Genomic DNA, 16516 nt, shown 5'->3' on the forward strand with positions numbered 1-16516 from the left:
TAAAGGAGGGCTTCCAAAACTAGGACATAAAGCTGTCTTTCTTGAAAGACCAAGAGGCTGAGAAAGTGGGACTGAAGCACAGAGCGAGGGCCCACCCACAATGTGTTTTCTATGGGCCCCACTATTATATAATATTAATATACAAAGTAGATATTTGACACCTTCCAAGGCCTAGATCTGGGTGTTTTGGTTTTATTTTTTGCTTTTATATTTTGTGTTATCTATTCATGTACTCGTGTGTTTACATTGGAAGTGTTTTCTCTAGATTTCTCCACCAAGACACTCACCCATATTTCTCTGCAAGTCCTACAGCTTCCTCCTCTTTCACTACTCTCTGGTCTTCCAGATCACTCTTATTTCCACAGAGCACTATGTCTGGGTTTTCACAATATGCATGCGTTTGTAGCTGGCCTGTGAATATAAGAAGATAAGAAATTATAGGTAAACAATAATGTAAGTGTATGATCAATGAGGACTACAGGCAAAAGTGCTGTGAAAACTAAACGGATATACAGATAAAAGAAACTGATACAGTGTTTCCAAAGCATCAGTACCCTGATCTGTAAAACTGAAAGGATGAGGCAGAGATACAAAACTACTCCTGCCCTTAAACACACACCCCAGCTTATGCATGCCAGAGAGAAAGGAGAAAACGTGTGAACCCTCCAAAAATGTGCGTGTGCACACACACATACATGCACACAACAGGTGGCAGACTTTTTCATGAAGACCAATTGAAAAAAACTTGGAGGATTTCTAAGGCTCGTTGCTAATTTTAAAACTTTTCCACATATTTTCTCTCCACAGCAATCATAATTTTAAAAGAGTTATCTTCCTACAAGCTAACCTATTTCTATCTAAAATGTTTTTACATTTTTCTATTATCCTAAGGCAGAATAAATTCATTTAAAACTAGATACAGGATTAAATGAAGAGAGAAAATCCAGAATAAAGAGTCAATGATTCCATCACCAGAACCCGAAAACGCAGGGGACTACAATTCTTCCTCCACAGCCTTTATTTCTTTTTACCTGAAAACCTGCAGACATAATTTTAAAAGCAACTCAATCAAACAAAAGAGCTTCATTAAGCTAAATAGTTCAATCTTCCAAAGAAGGAAAATAAAGTCTTTTTATTACTTAACATGTCCCATAATGAAATTAAAGCAGCCCAAACTTTCACAAAGTTTATGGCCTAATTTATTTTTTATCATGGTTAACCAGAAAAGTGTTGACATTTTAGTTCCTCATTATGAAGTTGTGTTCATTCTACCTTATCAGGAGAAAGTCAGGGTGGCAAGCATTTACCGAATGTTAGCCTGGGCCTGATACTGGGTGTAAAATTTCAAGACAATGATCTTTGCCCTCAAGGGACAACCAGGGAAACAAGAAATACACAGGCAAGACCAAACTGTGCAGTCTCCAATAACAGCCATGCTGTTCTTTCCTCTGGGCTGTTGCCCATGCGGTCCTCACCCCCTTGAACGCCCAACCACACAGCCTTCCTTCAGGGACTCCCCTCACTTCCTTTAAGACTTGCTTCTCAGGTCCCTCTACTGTGAAACCTTTCTGGTGTCCAGAGCAGCTCTGTGCTGTCAACACCTCATATGTCCAGTGACATGGGTTTAAGCATGAACTCAGGATCCAGCGTGTCCAAGGCTGAGCCCTGGCTCTGCCATTTACTAGCTGTGCCACCCTGGGAAACTCATCGACTGCTCTGTGCCTCAGTCTTCCCACATGTACATGGGGGTAGTAATGGTACTTAATTCACAGGGTTAAAGTGAGGAGTGAATGAGTTAATTCAGTGATTCTTAAGCAAGATCTGTGAACTAGCAGCCTAAGAACTTGTTAGAAATGTAAATTATCAGGTCCCAACACCAATCTACTGAATCAGAAACACTCAGTACGGGGCCCAGAATCTTTGTTTTAACAAGCCTTCTGGGTATCAGATGCACATCTACGTCTGAGAACCACTAAGTTCACAGGTTAAAGCATGCAGAAGTGCTATGCGGAACAGGAAGGAGGAGGAGAAGGGCTATGTAAATATGACTAGTAATAATGTTTAATAATGTTGATTTTGGGCAAGGTGGAGTGACAGGTAAACACAGCTAGCTTCCTAGTACAGCCACATCAAAATTACAATGAAACTATAGAACAACCATCACTAAGAACTGTCAGAAACAGAGGTGAATGGAAGTCTGATAACTATGGAATTAAAGAAACCACATCCATCCAGACAGATGTGGAGATGGAGATGCAGAACAGGCTCACCCCACACCCATGGGTGGTGAATAAAAATGTGGGAGTAATACCGCGGGAGTGAGGAGTCCCAACCCCACATCAGGACCCCAGCCCACAGTTCCAGGACCAGGAAGATTAAGTCCCCAGAAGTGTTGCTAAAAAAAAAAAAAAAAACAACGACAACAACAACAACAAAAACAGTGGGAATTGAGTTGGCAGAAGAAAATTCTAGAGCCCCAAGCTGTTCCTATTAAAGAACCCACACACAGACCTATGCAGACTCACTCCCTCTGAGTCCGGCACTGGGGTAGCTACTTGAATATTCATTCTTCATTTTCTTTTAAAAGCATATTTGCAACAGGCAACCTTTGGCATACAGGGAGGAACTGAGGTCTCTGGCATCAAGGCAAAAGCTGAGGAATAGCTTTCTCTCAGACAGAAGGGCAGGCAGAGTCCATCGTCCCTTTTCTGAACCCTCGCTCCACAGAGCCACAGAGCCACAGAGCTGGCAGGCGGGTGCGGTATCTCAGACTCCATCATATGGCTAACACTGTTCATCCTACACTGAAGACCCCTGAGGCTTGACCTCATCCAACTTATGGGCCCAACAAAGCTGTTAACAGTGACTTTTCCATATGAAAGGCTGGTCTTGGCTCATGCTTCACAACTTCCTAAATCCTCTCAAAAAAGCAACAGCCCACCTCAGCAAGCCCTCAATGCCTGTACCTTTTGCTAAGCGGTTCCAGGTACAGCACTAGCGGCAGCCAGCCTAGATATACCACTTGGCTTCAACTAGGAATCTCCAAGCCCACCACAAGTAGCAGCCATCTCAGATGGCTTCATAGCTTATGCAGGGTGGCCCCAGGCAGAACATGAGTGGGGGATGACCTTGGCCTGCACCACCAGGGGAACCTAAGAGCCTGCGCACCTAATGGACAGCTAGAGACCACGCTGGAGTACCACCACCCGCCCCTGTACAGCTGATTCTCCATGGAGGGCAGAGGCTGGTGATAAGTGGTCAAAACCAATCCTCAAAGCTGACTGCCCTGGGTAAATCCCTCTATTTTCCTGCCAACAGCAATCAAGGCTAAACTACAAGAGGAGGATATGCTCACCCATAAAAAAAAGTGCAACTTGAGTATCCAGTTTGGGTCACAGGGGAAGCTTTCCCTCTAGATCCTACACGACACCTACTACATTAGGTCACAAAACCAAGACAGGGAGTCAAAGCAGCTTTACCCAATACATCGAAACAAACACAGGGAGGCTGCCAAAATGAGGAAACAAAGAAACATGGCCCAAATGAAAGAACAGAAAAAAACTCCAGAAAAAGAACTAAACAAAATGGAGACAAGCAACCTATCAGATGCAGAGTCCAAAACACTGGTTATTAGGATGTGCAGGGAATTCAACGGTTACTTCAACAGAATAAAAAAGACCCAGGCAGAAATGAAGGTTGCACTAAGTGAAAATAAGAAAAATTTACAGGGAACCAACAGTGGAGTGGATGAAGCCAAGAATCAAATGATAATAATTTGATTAAAATAATAATAATTTTTATACGGTGGGGTCAGGAAAGTGTGATTATTGGTGATTTTTCTTGTTATTTATTTTTTCCTAGCTTTTTCTAAAGACTAAATTACTTCTATAAAAAGTAAATTAATCAATGCTTTGAAAAATCTCATTTAGATACCCTGGCTGGTGTAGCTCAGTGGACTAAGTGCCAGCCTGCAAACCAAAGGGTCACAGGTTTTATACCCAGTCAGGGCACATGCCTGGGTTGCAGGCCAGGTCTCCAGTGGGGGACAAATGAGAGGCAGCCACACATTGATGTTTCTCTCTCTCTCTTTCTCCTTCCCTTCCCCTTGCTCTAAAAATAAATAAATAAAATCTTTTTAAAAATCTAAGAAAAAAGGTACATGTTTAAACAACTACAACTCAAGATGGTCTATGATAAGGACCCTAAAATCAGTACCAAATGTAACAGTGGTAATGAAGGACAAGAAAATTTATTCCAACTAAAGTTATCCCAGAAAATTTCTTGGAGGACATACTTTGCCATATATTAAAGAATAAGTAGACTTCTAACATCACAGCCTTTCTCAATATGTTCTCTAGGTTTGTACTAATAATACAACCAATGGAAGAAAATGTAGCATTTGCAAGCTATTATTTGGCCAAGTAGCAGAATTTTAAATAGCTACTAACAACCATTTAAGAGACTGGGATCTCTCCAAAAAGCCAAAATGAAAGTTTATATATATAGTGCTGGGGACCACTTCTGCCAATACAGTTCTAGAGTCCCCCTGGCAAATGTCTGACCCTAAAAGGAGGGGCCTCTAAGCAGAGAAGAGACATACAGCCAAGAGGTCTAATCCATTAAGCCTCCCAAAGATATTTATGTAATATACACGATCTGCATAATATATGGTTTCAACCCCAGAATGGTACAAGACTGGATAATGCACGATAGGCCAGCAGATACTCAGTGATTTGACTTCTCTAGGTCTCTACACCCTCCTTTACAAGATGGGGGTGAGTCCCCTCTGTGGGAAAGGCTGATTAAGAGATTATATGGGAAGCACTGCCTGACACCCGGAGCACAGGCGAACTCAACAACTAGGTCGGTACCACTAGGAAACGCAGAGCATTTCAGTTATCTTGCCTCTAAACTGATAGTCTTACTCCTTTAAATAGCATTTAAAACAGCACTAAGATTTCTCCCCAAACAATTTACAACAAAAGTAGAATATAAGAGGACATTTTATTGCAGGGAGTGGGAGGCAGAGACACAATCACACTTACTTATCCAGTTTCTGACACTGAGGAAGCTTTGCTCATTTGTCAGATCGAAAAGCAGAAGAAACCCCATCGCATCTCTGAAGAATGCTGTTGTCAAGCTTCGAAACCTAGGACATAAAGCAGATTGATCACCTAAACCACAGCCCGGCTCCTGAAATATAAAGCTATCAGCAGCGCCTCAGCCTGTCCCAATAGTTCATCAACAACAAATTAGATGTTTAATAACATGCCGTTGTCTCGAATAACTTCACATTACACATGCATATTACAGCTTTTAGTGACACAAAATTTAGTAAAGTATGCTATTATCAATGACATTTTAATAGTACAAAATTATGAGTATAATCAACGATATCTTACAAAATACAGTAAATAGCTATCTAGAGCAAGAAAGATTATTTGAAATATATCTAGATTTTTTAAATACCAACAATGATAAAAAATTATACTTGTCATTTTCTTTTAAAATAAAAACAATCTGCATAAACATAAAATTTAGAGAAAAAATAGATGATGGCATTCCAAAAGTGTATGAGACAGTTATTTATCCCTTATATAAATGTATGTGTTAACAGACCATGTGATTTGAAAACCCAGCCTGCCAGACAGGAAGGACAAAACTAGTTCGTGACCCTTTAGTCTCAATCAATAATTTAATATCAAGTCGGAGTTAACTAGACCAAAACAATGGCGCTTGCTGTGCCTGTTTTCCTTCTTCTGTGGGGCTTGGCTTCACCTGACATTACAACGTGTTCTGTGTCCTTTTATTTTCAATATCTACAGCAATCGCTTACCTCTGATGGGCCGTTCCTTTGGCTTAAAGGTGGGAGTGGTAATGACTCAGCCCCTATCCTTTCATGGTACCCTCTCTTCCAAGGTTTCATGCTGCTGCCTCCCCTCTAGCCCCCTCTAACAGTTTCCTCTTACTTTGCCTTTATGCAAAGCCTGCAACTGACAGACACAGACTCCAGGGAAGAAAATACTGGTATGAATTTGTCATTTAATATTGTATTTTAAGTTTTCTCAAATATTTCTAATCAATGGCCCCACAAAAATAGTCGTTGTGTTCTAGAGACACATACCAAAACAGTTATGAATGAAATAATCTGGTATGTGGAATTTGCTTGACAAGTATTTGGGAGAGGGAGTAGGAATGAGGGATATACATAAAATAAGATTTGCCACAACTTAATGACAGTTGAAACTGGGAAATGAATACATGAGTTCATCATATATACTATCTTCTCTATATACGTGAAAATTTTTGTAATAAAAAGTTTTAAAAAAATCTTTAAAGGAATTTGTAAGAAAGAAACAGGAACCTCAGCTAAACAAAACCCTTCAAGGAACCTGTGAGAAAAAAAAAAAACCTTAGCTAACTAAAAGCAACTTTACATCAAGATTTCATGTGACTTATTTTGGTCAAGCAACTTCTGATCATGTGAGTTAATTCCAACCAGATTTTCCACTAGGTTTCAGCAATCTGATGAGGATAATACGTATGTATAAGTCTGTAGCTTTTTTGTGGCTAAGTGGCAAAAGTCAATGGAAAAAGGTGTATAAGCCTTTTTGAAAATGAAGAAGAAAAAGAAACAAGTCCATAAGTAAGTTGGTCCACTCTGAAAAGGATCCATTTTTCCTTTGACCTTGTATGAACTAAAGTCACTGTTATCAACGCTGACTGATAAATTTACTGCTAATTTGGCAGTATGTCTTATCCAGATGCAAATCGACTAATCGGCTGGCCCTTTCCTGCTCAGGTCACTGTACGAAAAGTACAGCTGTTTTTCCCTTCCCTCCGGTAAGAGGCATGAAGCTGAAGATCTCATACCTCTCCTGCCCTGCTGTGTCCCATAACTGCAGGTGGATTCTCTGGCCTCTGCCAACAGCTCCATCTGGCCCGTTGGCTCTGTATACCTAAAACAGCAAAACAAATGAGAAAACAAGAACTTCTGAGACCAGTGAACTCTTCTTACTTTTCCTATTCAGTGCAGCTCTAGCAAAATCTTCTAAAGAAAATCTCATTTCAAATACAACCTTATTTGTATTTTTATTTTGAATAACTGTCTTTGAATAATATAATAATTTGTATCAAAATGCATATCTTATAAATATATTATGAAATATATAAATAATATATAATTTCAAAGTTCCCTTAGGTCACCCATTTCAAGAAATACTACCTTTCTATGACTTTTCCCTATCCCAGCTTTAAAAAGTACTCTTAAAACATTTTATAGAAAGTACCTCTGAAAATCTCTTTCTCCACAAAAGCTATGGAAAGACTGGCACAATTGTCAAAATCAACCTTTTCAGAACTCTGAATGTCAGTAAAAACAGTAAGTTTTGTGCTGTTCTAACTTGCCTTGTTCTCCTCGCCCTCTCCCCAGCTCCACAACAGTTCTGAACACCAACAGGTACACAATCGTGACAGCTGTGAAAACCATCAGCACAGCAGCCACTGCAGGCAGTGGAGGCACAGCGGGTTTGGAGCTGCCCCAAAGTCTCACCCCTCCCCCCCCAGAGAACTGAAAGCTGCCTACAAAGCTCCATTCACAGGCCTGGTCTTTGTATTACCTGACTCAGGGCTGCTCTGTGAGAATAACCCCATACCTTGGGCATTGGTGAAAATAATCAGCAGCAAGTATTTAACAGCTACCAAAAGCAAATACCAGTTGAGACTAACAAAAATCTAACCAAAGGACTTTAAAAAAAAAAGAAAGAAGTGGAAATGAGATGTTCATAGAAAGGTTTGAAAAGCTAGAAAATATTTCTTGGTACCTATTGGGCCTTGCTTATGTGTAGGGCTGTACATATGCCCAGGAAAGACCTGAGAAGGCCCTAATCTCTCACCTCTGACTGGCCTTCAGGCTTTTCTCAGGCATGAAGTGAAAGCTAAGGCAGACTTCTAAACCACTTACAGGAGCATTAAGTACATGTCACAACACACACAAACACACAATCCCTCAGAAAAGATGAGAGGCTTTCTGGTTTAAGGAATTTAAGAAATGCTCTGTACACTCATTAGCTGACCACTAAGTTAACTGGGCAAACACTTCTGGAGTCACACATAGCAAAGAATACACTTTACAGAATTAGCCCAAGAATGTCACTAAACAAACAAACAGCAAGATAAATAAACAAACAAACAAGCAAAATACAGACAGCAAAAAAACAAAAAACTCTCAAAGGGGGGAAGAAATCTGATTTCCAGAGTTGCCACATTATATTATTTTAAATGTCCGGTTTTCAACAAAAGTTATGAGATATACAAAGAAACAAGAAAACATGCCTCATACACTGGGAAAAAAGCTATCTATAGAAACTACAGGAAGCCCAGGTGTCAAACTTACTAGACAAATACTTTAAACCAGCAATTATAAATATGTTCAAAAAACTAAAGAAAATTGAAAGGACTAAACAAAGAACACGAACATGGACAACAGCGTGGGAATTGACTATGGGAGTGGAGGGTTAGGATGGGCAAAGGAGGACGGGGGAAAAATTGGATAACTGTAATAGAACAACAATGAATGATTTTAAAAAATAAAGTAAAATAAAATAAAAACAAAAGAATTAAAGGAAAGTATGCAAATAACGCCCTACTGAATTCAGAAGGTCAACAAAGAGATAGGTGTTTTAAAAATTAGAATACTATAGATATTCTACTATACAGATAACAACACAGTACTCATCAGAGGGGCTAAAGAGTAGACCTAAACTGGAAGAAGTAATACTCACTGAATTTGAAGGTCAACTGAGATTATCTAGTCTAAGGCACAGAAGGAAAAAAATGAAGAAAAATGAAGAGTTTCAGAAACCTATGAGGCACCATTAAATATACCAACAAATGCATACTGGAAATGCTATAGAAAAAGGAGAGATTGAAAGAAGCAGAAAAATATTTGAAGAAAAATAGCCAAAAACTTCTCGAAGTTGATGAAAAACATTTATCTGTACATTCTAAAATTCAGTAAACTCCAAGAAAAATGAAATCATAAACATTAACTAGACACACAATCATCAAACTGTTAAAACCCAAAGACAAAAATGTTGGGAACTGCCCTGCCTGGTTTCAGAAGCTGTAATCCCCCATGGCTAAGGCTGAGTGTGAGACCTTGGGACTCTAAGCCACTAAGGAGACAAAACTTATCTCCTCGGCAGAGGCACCACCTCTGACCACTTTACTTCACCCTGCCTGGCCCCCCCCAGTGGATGACTGGTTAGCCAATAACAGGTAAGATTCCTCAAAAGGGGGACAACCTAAGACAGGCACAGTCATGAGGGGCCCTCAGGGAAGGACTTGGGGAGCTATAGAAAAAGCGGGTGATTGACCCTCACCCCTCAGCTTTGACAGCCTGAATCCTCATTCTGTCTGCAAGAAATCTCCTATTCTCTTGGTACCTTATTTCCTTTGCCCAACTTAAGCCTGAAACAATGCTGGAGGTGGGTGTGACACTGTTCTGGAAAGGGCCAGTTCCCTAGGGCAATCAGGCCTAAGAAAGAATGTACAAAGTCCTAAAAAGCTACTTTGCTAATAACTCAATTTAAATGATAAGTGTCCAAGCACGAAGTAAGTTTGTCCCACAAAGTTTTATGGCCCTTTAACTATCTCACCCTGACTCAGAATAAGCCCTCATAGTTTTTTTAATGTTATCTATCATTTGATCATTTCTGCCTGACAATGATTGATGAGCTTTATGCCCTGTATTCCTATGCAAATTAAACCCAATAAAAGTCCACTGAGGAACAGGTTCCTGGCCCTTCTTTTTTGAGAGATTGGCCACCTTTCCTCCCCAAGCAGATCATGTCTTGGTAGACTTATTCTCATCCATGGTGTGTGTGGGGGGGGGGGGGGCGGCAGAGCAGGGGAGGTCCTGTGAGCAGAGCCCCCCACACACACAAAAAGAGAACCTTAAAAGCACATACAAGGGATCCCAATAAGACTGGTTTATAGGCTTCACAACAAAGGTAGACAAATAATTTTGTGGAGTTCACAGAGAAGATACAAGCCAAAAAGATATCAAGGGAAAATTCAAAAGAATCTTCACTTTTACATTGTCTCCTTGGTTGTATACCAAATGTTCCTCAGCAGAGCCTTTTAAATCACACCACCCAGATGAACAAAACATTTTCATATGTACCCTTTAATTTTAGATTACAGCCTTTGTCCTCCTAATTCCTACAAAGTAAACTAAACAGACAGTTAAATGTGAACTCAGAGATTACATTCTTACTTAGAAAGATATAAAACTTACCACTCTCTTTTCCCTGAAATCAATGCCCACTGTTGTGATAAATTTGGAGTTAAATTTCCCATCTGTGTACTGGTAAAGTACACTGGTCTTCCCTACTCCAGAGTCTCCCAAAGCTAAAAATTTGATGAGGTAATCATAGTCTCCATCAGACATAATGAAGAACTCAGTGGTTCACCTAGAAACAAAACAAATAAATGCATATTAGCTAAAAAGTCAGTAGACAATATTAGAATCCTCCATGGATAAAGTCACATTTTAATATCCAGGTCAAGTACTTCTATGTAACATCTATGGCCTAAGGGTCCCGTGAGGAGAGGAGTAGATATTATTCACTGCCTCCAAGGTCCTAATAATTTGCTAGAAGAGATGCTACTGAAATGATAAATAACTAACAGTTTAGTTCAAATTTAACATACATATTATAGTACTGTTAAGAAAAAATTCAAAACAACAATGACAATCAAGAAGGTAATGTCATTACGTCGTATAAGCAGATCACATAGAACAAAAATTAACGAAGAAACAAAAGTGAAAGGAGAATGTTACAGGAATAATAATAATTCTTGAAGCACAAATGGTTCCAATTCCTCACCACCCCCCCCACTTCTTTTTCAAAGTCTCCTAATGCTGGATCATTGGCTTTTGTCTCTTTTCACTTGGACTTAAGCCTGATGGCTTAAAATATCTTTAAAGATTTTAAAGGTAGAATCTTTAAAAAAAAAAACAAGTAAAATTTGGCCTGCAGCTTCTTTATGTTGTTGTTGTCATTGTTGCTAGTACTAGGTACACATTAAATCAGACTCTTCCAGACTATTACTGCTCACTTGGGGACTCAGTTCCAGATCCACGCAGTCACCATGCAGAAACCATGGTTCCACAATGCCTGTGGAGAGTCATTTACCTATGCTTGCCTTGGCATTCTAACCAAAAACGCTACCAATTAAGCTCTTCAGTGGTGACTAACATGAGCATCCACTTTAGAGAAGAAAAAAATTTTTTACCAGAAAGACCTAACCATGCTTTTTTTTAAGGCTTTGCAATCAGCACTTCTCATGATTTTTTTTAGTATCCTCTGAAATGATTCAAACTGTTCAAAATTTCAGTCTGACTAAAAATGTAATCTGTCTCTATGGAAGGCTTCTTTTTTAAAAATATTTTATTTATTTATCTTTAGAGGGGAAGGGAAGGAGAGAGGGATAGAAATATCAATGTATGGTTGCCTCTCATGAGTCCCCTGCTGGGAACTGGCCTGCAACCCAGGCATGTGCCCTGACTGGGAATCGAACTGTGATCGTGTGGTTTGCAGGCCCATGCTCAACCACAGAGCTACACCAGCCAGGGCTTGGAAGGCTTCTTTTTATCCTTCCATTTCTAATACCAATAAATCCTCCTGAAAATGAGAAAACTAATCAGCTCTCTCATTACCACTGACAACAACTCCACTTCCCCATTCGAACATACACATCCACCAATCCACACATGGGTCAGATTCTCCACATTAGATGCTGCTGATTCTCCTCTCGTTGTCCCCGTCTCACCTAGCCCAATACCCAGCAACTTTACCGCAATTCTCAATATATCCAATAGGATTATTCCCACAGATCCATTAAATTAATAAAAGCTCTGTTGAGGACATTTATCAGTTTTGAAGGTTGCCTCCCCCACCCCATCCTCAGTTTGGTGACTCACTTTATGCTCAAAAATCCTAATTGCTGAGATTCAAGAGCCACTACGACGTACTTCCTCAGATCTGGTGCCTGAGGGCAGATTGGTGACTTCACATTCAGATACAGCAGGTCAGTCGATGAGGGCAGAGCCTCTACAAACACTCATAATTCTATTTGCACACTATAAAGAGTGACACTTTACAATGATGGCTTTCCTATGTTATAGCTTCTGCAGTCACAGGTGTAGGTTGCCAGTATTAATGGCATGGAACAGAATTCTTCTCCAGAAGATAACCATTTGGGTACAAAAATATATTCAAGTATGTCATATCACAGCAACTCCCTTGGCTCCAAGGTATTTAGCTATAAGAGCTAAGAATTGAAAAGCAGTCAAGATAATGTTTAATCATTTAGGGGGTTCCCCTCAAAATGAATGAGGAAGCAAAAAGTAACTCTAACTTCTGTAATGACATTGGTGCAAGAAGACACTGTGGCTGCCCTATTTCCTGTTTACATTTCCTTTGAAAAATGTAGGTCATTTCTAAAACTATGTTTTCATATCATTCAAGGTCCAAGAGAAAAATGCTGTCACCAGCGGCATCACTATTCTACAATTCTCTAAACCCACCTGAGTGGAATTCAGAAACAGATGAAACTATCTCTGTTGCACCAAAAGTTAATGTGTTTAGTTATCATGGGAGAAGAATCACACATGTAAGTGTACAAATTATCTTCGTGGGCTTTATTTCCTATTCACGTTGATAACAGTACATAAGAGCTTGTTCCCAAACGAAGCCAACCTAAAGGAAGTGTTAACAAACCAAACACTGTAACTGAAGGTAGAGCTACCACCATTGAAACTAATCATAGTTGGCACTCTCCAGACTGCACCTTTAGACAATGACCTGCCTTGCTGATCTGAAAACAAACGCTCAGACCTTTCATTCTCTGGGTCTTCTAAAGGATAAAACAGAACCCAGAAAGGTTAACTCATTTGCACAGTCAAGAACATGGGCTCCTTAACCGCAAGCCCAATGTCCATTCTAGCCCAAATTTTGGGCCCATTTCTCACATTTTTTACAAACGCATGTTGTGCTTAAAAGCGACTAGGTATGATATCATACAAGAAAGCTTAATACAGGGCCTCTGAAGCCAAACATGGGTTGAATCCCATGTTTCCCACATACCAGCTACTCAGATGTCTTTGTCTTGTATTTCAAGTTTCCACTCTATGAAAAAGATCATATACACTATCTCACAGCACTGTTCTAAGGATTAAATAGACTACTCTTTGCGGAGAGCCCAGCACAACGCTTGGCCCATCTGGGTACTCAGCAAATGTTAGCTCACTCCTTTCTCCTCGTGGTGGACAGATCACACTGGCTCTGAAGACCTCGAACAATTTCTGAAATTGCCACTGGGAAACTTAAACATATATTTATAGCACAAAAGACTGCTGATTGGCTCAGAGTAATTTGCTAAGTCAATAAAGATCACTTGCAAACTAATTCCATTTTAACTGGTTCAAACAAGTTTCAATTCATTTTAACTAGATATGTTGATTTCAAAAGAGTTATGCCCAGCTTAAAAGCAAATTCAAATTTGTATAAAACACACACAGCAATCCATGTTGACAAACTCATACTGGTTCACAATCATTGGAATGGTTCGTACTAGTTCAGAGTGAAAGAGCTGAGCTAAAAAAGGTTCCACCCATAAAACTATCTCTGATGGATCTAAAGCCACTCTGGCTAAAACCAGATCTCTTTCACCAAAATTATTTGGTTCTGGTTTTAATAGCTTAAATTGCTGCAGGCTGGTTTTAGCTCACTCTAGCAAGTTTAGACCTCCACAAGTAGGTTCTGACCAGTTCACAGAAGGTTTGATTGATTCAGAGTATATATTACTGAATCAAACTAGTGACCAATTAAATCTATCTCCAATCAGGTCATACCTGTTCTAGTTTTATCAAACTGTTCATAACTACTTCAAGTCACCTACAAAATGGTCTTTACTAGTTCAAAACAGTCCAAATCAACTAATCGGTGTTCAAACAGTTCAAGACTAGAAATGTAACACAATAATTAGCCCATAATGCTAAACCAATAGACTTAAATTTTACTTGTAGTTACTTCAGTTGTAATCAGTCTGGATCAAAACATTTACTTCCACCACAGTAAGGTTTCTTTCGACAGTCGAGCTGCTTGTCCGTGTTAGAATACAGCACACAGGCTGGGGGACAGAGCACTGGCAGAGAAGGATACAATAAACGATGGGGAAAGTGTGATGAGTGACTCAGGCTTCCTTGGCTGAGCAGTCACGTCCTGTTTCACCTCACAGACCTGGCAGCAAAACACGAATCCATGACCCAACAATGAAATAGAAGGTTCAGCTGAAGAAACTTTTAGCATATTAGGAGGCTATGTAGTATTTGTCCTAACTTGGCCACAGGGAGCAGCCTGGTTGGGTTAGCAGAGACCAAATTCTAAAGAGTAAGGAAGCAGCAAGGAAATAAAAGGAGTCAGGGAACAGGCAAGTCTTCAACGTGATAATGAGGATTTTTCAGGGTTTGGGCAGCGTGTTGGTGGCAGCAGGCTCCGTATCTTGCAGTCCAGATAGTCAGATCCTGCAGTTAATGGAATTATCCCCCCTTTCAGCAGAAGATAATCCTAGTCCACAGCAAATCTCAAACCCACCCTGCAGTCTTGTGCCTGTCTCACCACTGCTTTTCTCCACTAAGTGAAGGTAACTTAATATTAAGGCTCAACTGCTGGTAGGTTTTCATATAGAAACATAGTCATATAAAAATTATTTTTGGTTTCTTATTTTTTGTCACTCATGTCCTAAGTATTCTTCTGGGGCCTGTTTTTTTCAGAAAGAAGCAACTATGCACCAAGTATGGAAATAACATAAATTACTATTATTATTTTAATCCTCACCCAAGAATATGTTCATTGATCCTAGACACAGGAAGGGATAAGGAGAGAGAAATATCAATTTAATAGAGAAACAGCAATCAGTTGCCTCCCATATATGCCCTGTCTGGGGATCAAACCTACAAGCCAGGTAACAAAAATTATTTTTTATGTCAGCATTTTAGAACAAAGAGGGAAAGAGTAAAAACACACAGTGCAGAATTTGACATTTGGGAAACCCAAACAACATGTTGTACATAATATTTCCAGTAGTTACTCCAGCCTCTTGATGCTAAAAATGGGTCAGAAGCCTCTGTCAGATGCCCAGGTGTCAAGCACTTCACATGCAGTAGTGCAACAACCCTCATCACAGCCCTAGAGGCACATGATTAACACCATATACACTTGTTCCTTCAGAAGGACACTGGTGCCACAGACTCTGGCACAGAAGCCACAAAGAGGGGATCAGCAACTGGGTCTTGGGCAGCCTACCTACATGTTAGCATGGGCTCAACTCTAACATATTGTTGAAAAACAGGGGGAAAAAATGGAAGTTAAGAGCATGGACTCTAGAACCAAATTACCTAGATGTGAATCCAGTTATGTAACTTTGGAAACTATTCTCTCTTTTGTCTCCAGTTTCTCAACTATAAAATGGAAATGTTATTTTATTTTATTAATTCTAATGTACATACACTATCCTATTCTAACTTCTTTAAAATTGGGGTGGGTCTTATAGTTCACAGTCTTACAACCCATAACACCTTGCAGTTGCTATTAAATCAGGTGGCACTGCTGGCCCTGGCCGGTGTGGCTCAGTTGGTTGGAGCACCAGCCTATGAACCAAAAGTTCATGGGTTCAATTCCTAGTCAGGGCATATACCCAGGTTGCAGGTTCCATACCCAGTGAGGGGTACTGCAGGAAGGCAGTGGATCAGTGTTTCTCTCAAGATGATGTCTGTCTCTCTCTCTCTCTCTCTCACTCTCTCCCCCTTCCTCTCTCTCTGGAATCAGTGGATGTATCCTCAGGTAAAAATTAAAATTATATATCAGGTGGCATTGGAGATATGGTTGTGTGAAAACCTTTGATTAACATCCTCTAACAAAATCAAAAATGTATGATCAACACATTTTAGATACGATGAGGCACAACAGTAAACCTAGCTCCAATGGCTCTTGTGAGGATTGATTTAGCATATACAGATAAAGTTTAGAACAGTGCCTGGCATGCAGTAAGTTCCATATAAGTAATAGCTGCTATTAACATCACCATCTAGCTTCTGAGGATCAATATGAAGACAATAGTTCTTTTCTAGAACTGTTAAGAAAGAACTGAGTCCTAAACTAAAATTTAATAAGATAAAAAATAGGACCTGGCAACAAATGTTGGAGAGGTTGTGAGGAAAAGGGGACCCTAGTTCACTGTTGGTGGGATTGCAGACTGGTACAACCACTATGGAAAACAGTATGGAATTTTCTAAGAAAACTAGATATGAACGTGCCTTTTGACCCAGCAATTCCACTGTTAGGAGTATATCCTAAGAGCCCTGAAACACCAATCTAAAAGAACCTATGCACACCAATATTTATAGCAGTACAATTTACAGTAGCCAAGAGTTGGAAGCAACCTAAGT

At 39.8% G+C, this 16516-nt stretch overlaps 1 protein-coding gene across 2 annotated transcripts in view; it reads right to left on the reverse strand.

Moving 5' to 3' along the window:
• The window catches only part of RAB27A (RAB27A, member RAS oncogene family), a 69950-nt gene that overhangs the window by 13496 nt on the left and 39938 nt on the right, over window positions 1-16516 (reverse strand). For both annotated transcript variants that reach the window (XM_037053935.1, XM_037053934.1), the window contains 4 exons: window positions 10301-10475; window positions 6874-6959; window positions 5046-5149; window positions 288-411 (listed from right to left, as the gene is read on the reverse strand). In XM_037053935.1, the coding sequence (XP_036909830.1) occupies window positions 288-411; window positions 5046-5149; window positions 6874-6959; window positions 10301-10453 (467 nt within the window). In that variant the 5' untranslated portion in view covers window positions 10454-10475. The remainder of the gene's footprint in view (window positions 1-287; window positions 412-5045; window positions 5150-6873; window positions 6960-10300; window positions 10476-16516) is intronic.

This window comes from Sturnira hondurensis, unplaced genomic scaffold (assembly GCF_014824575.4).
Source record: "Sturnira hondurensis isolate 20B ecotype Veracruz unplaced genomic scaffold, ASM1482457v3 Scaffold0008196, whole genome shotgun sequence".
Lineage (NCBI taxonomy): Eukaryota > Metazoa > Chordata > Mammalia > Chiroptera > Phyllostomidae > Sturnira > Sturnira hondurensis.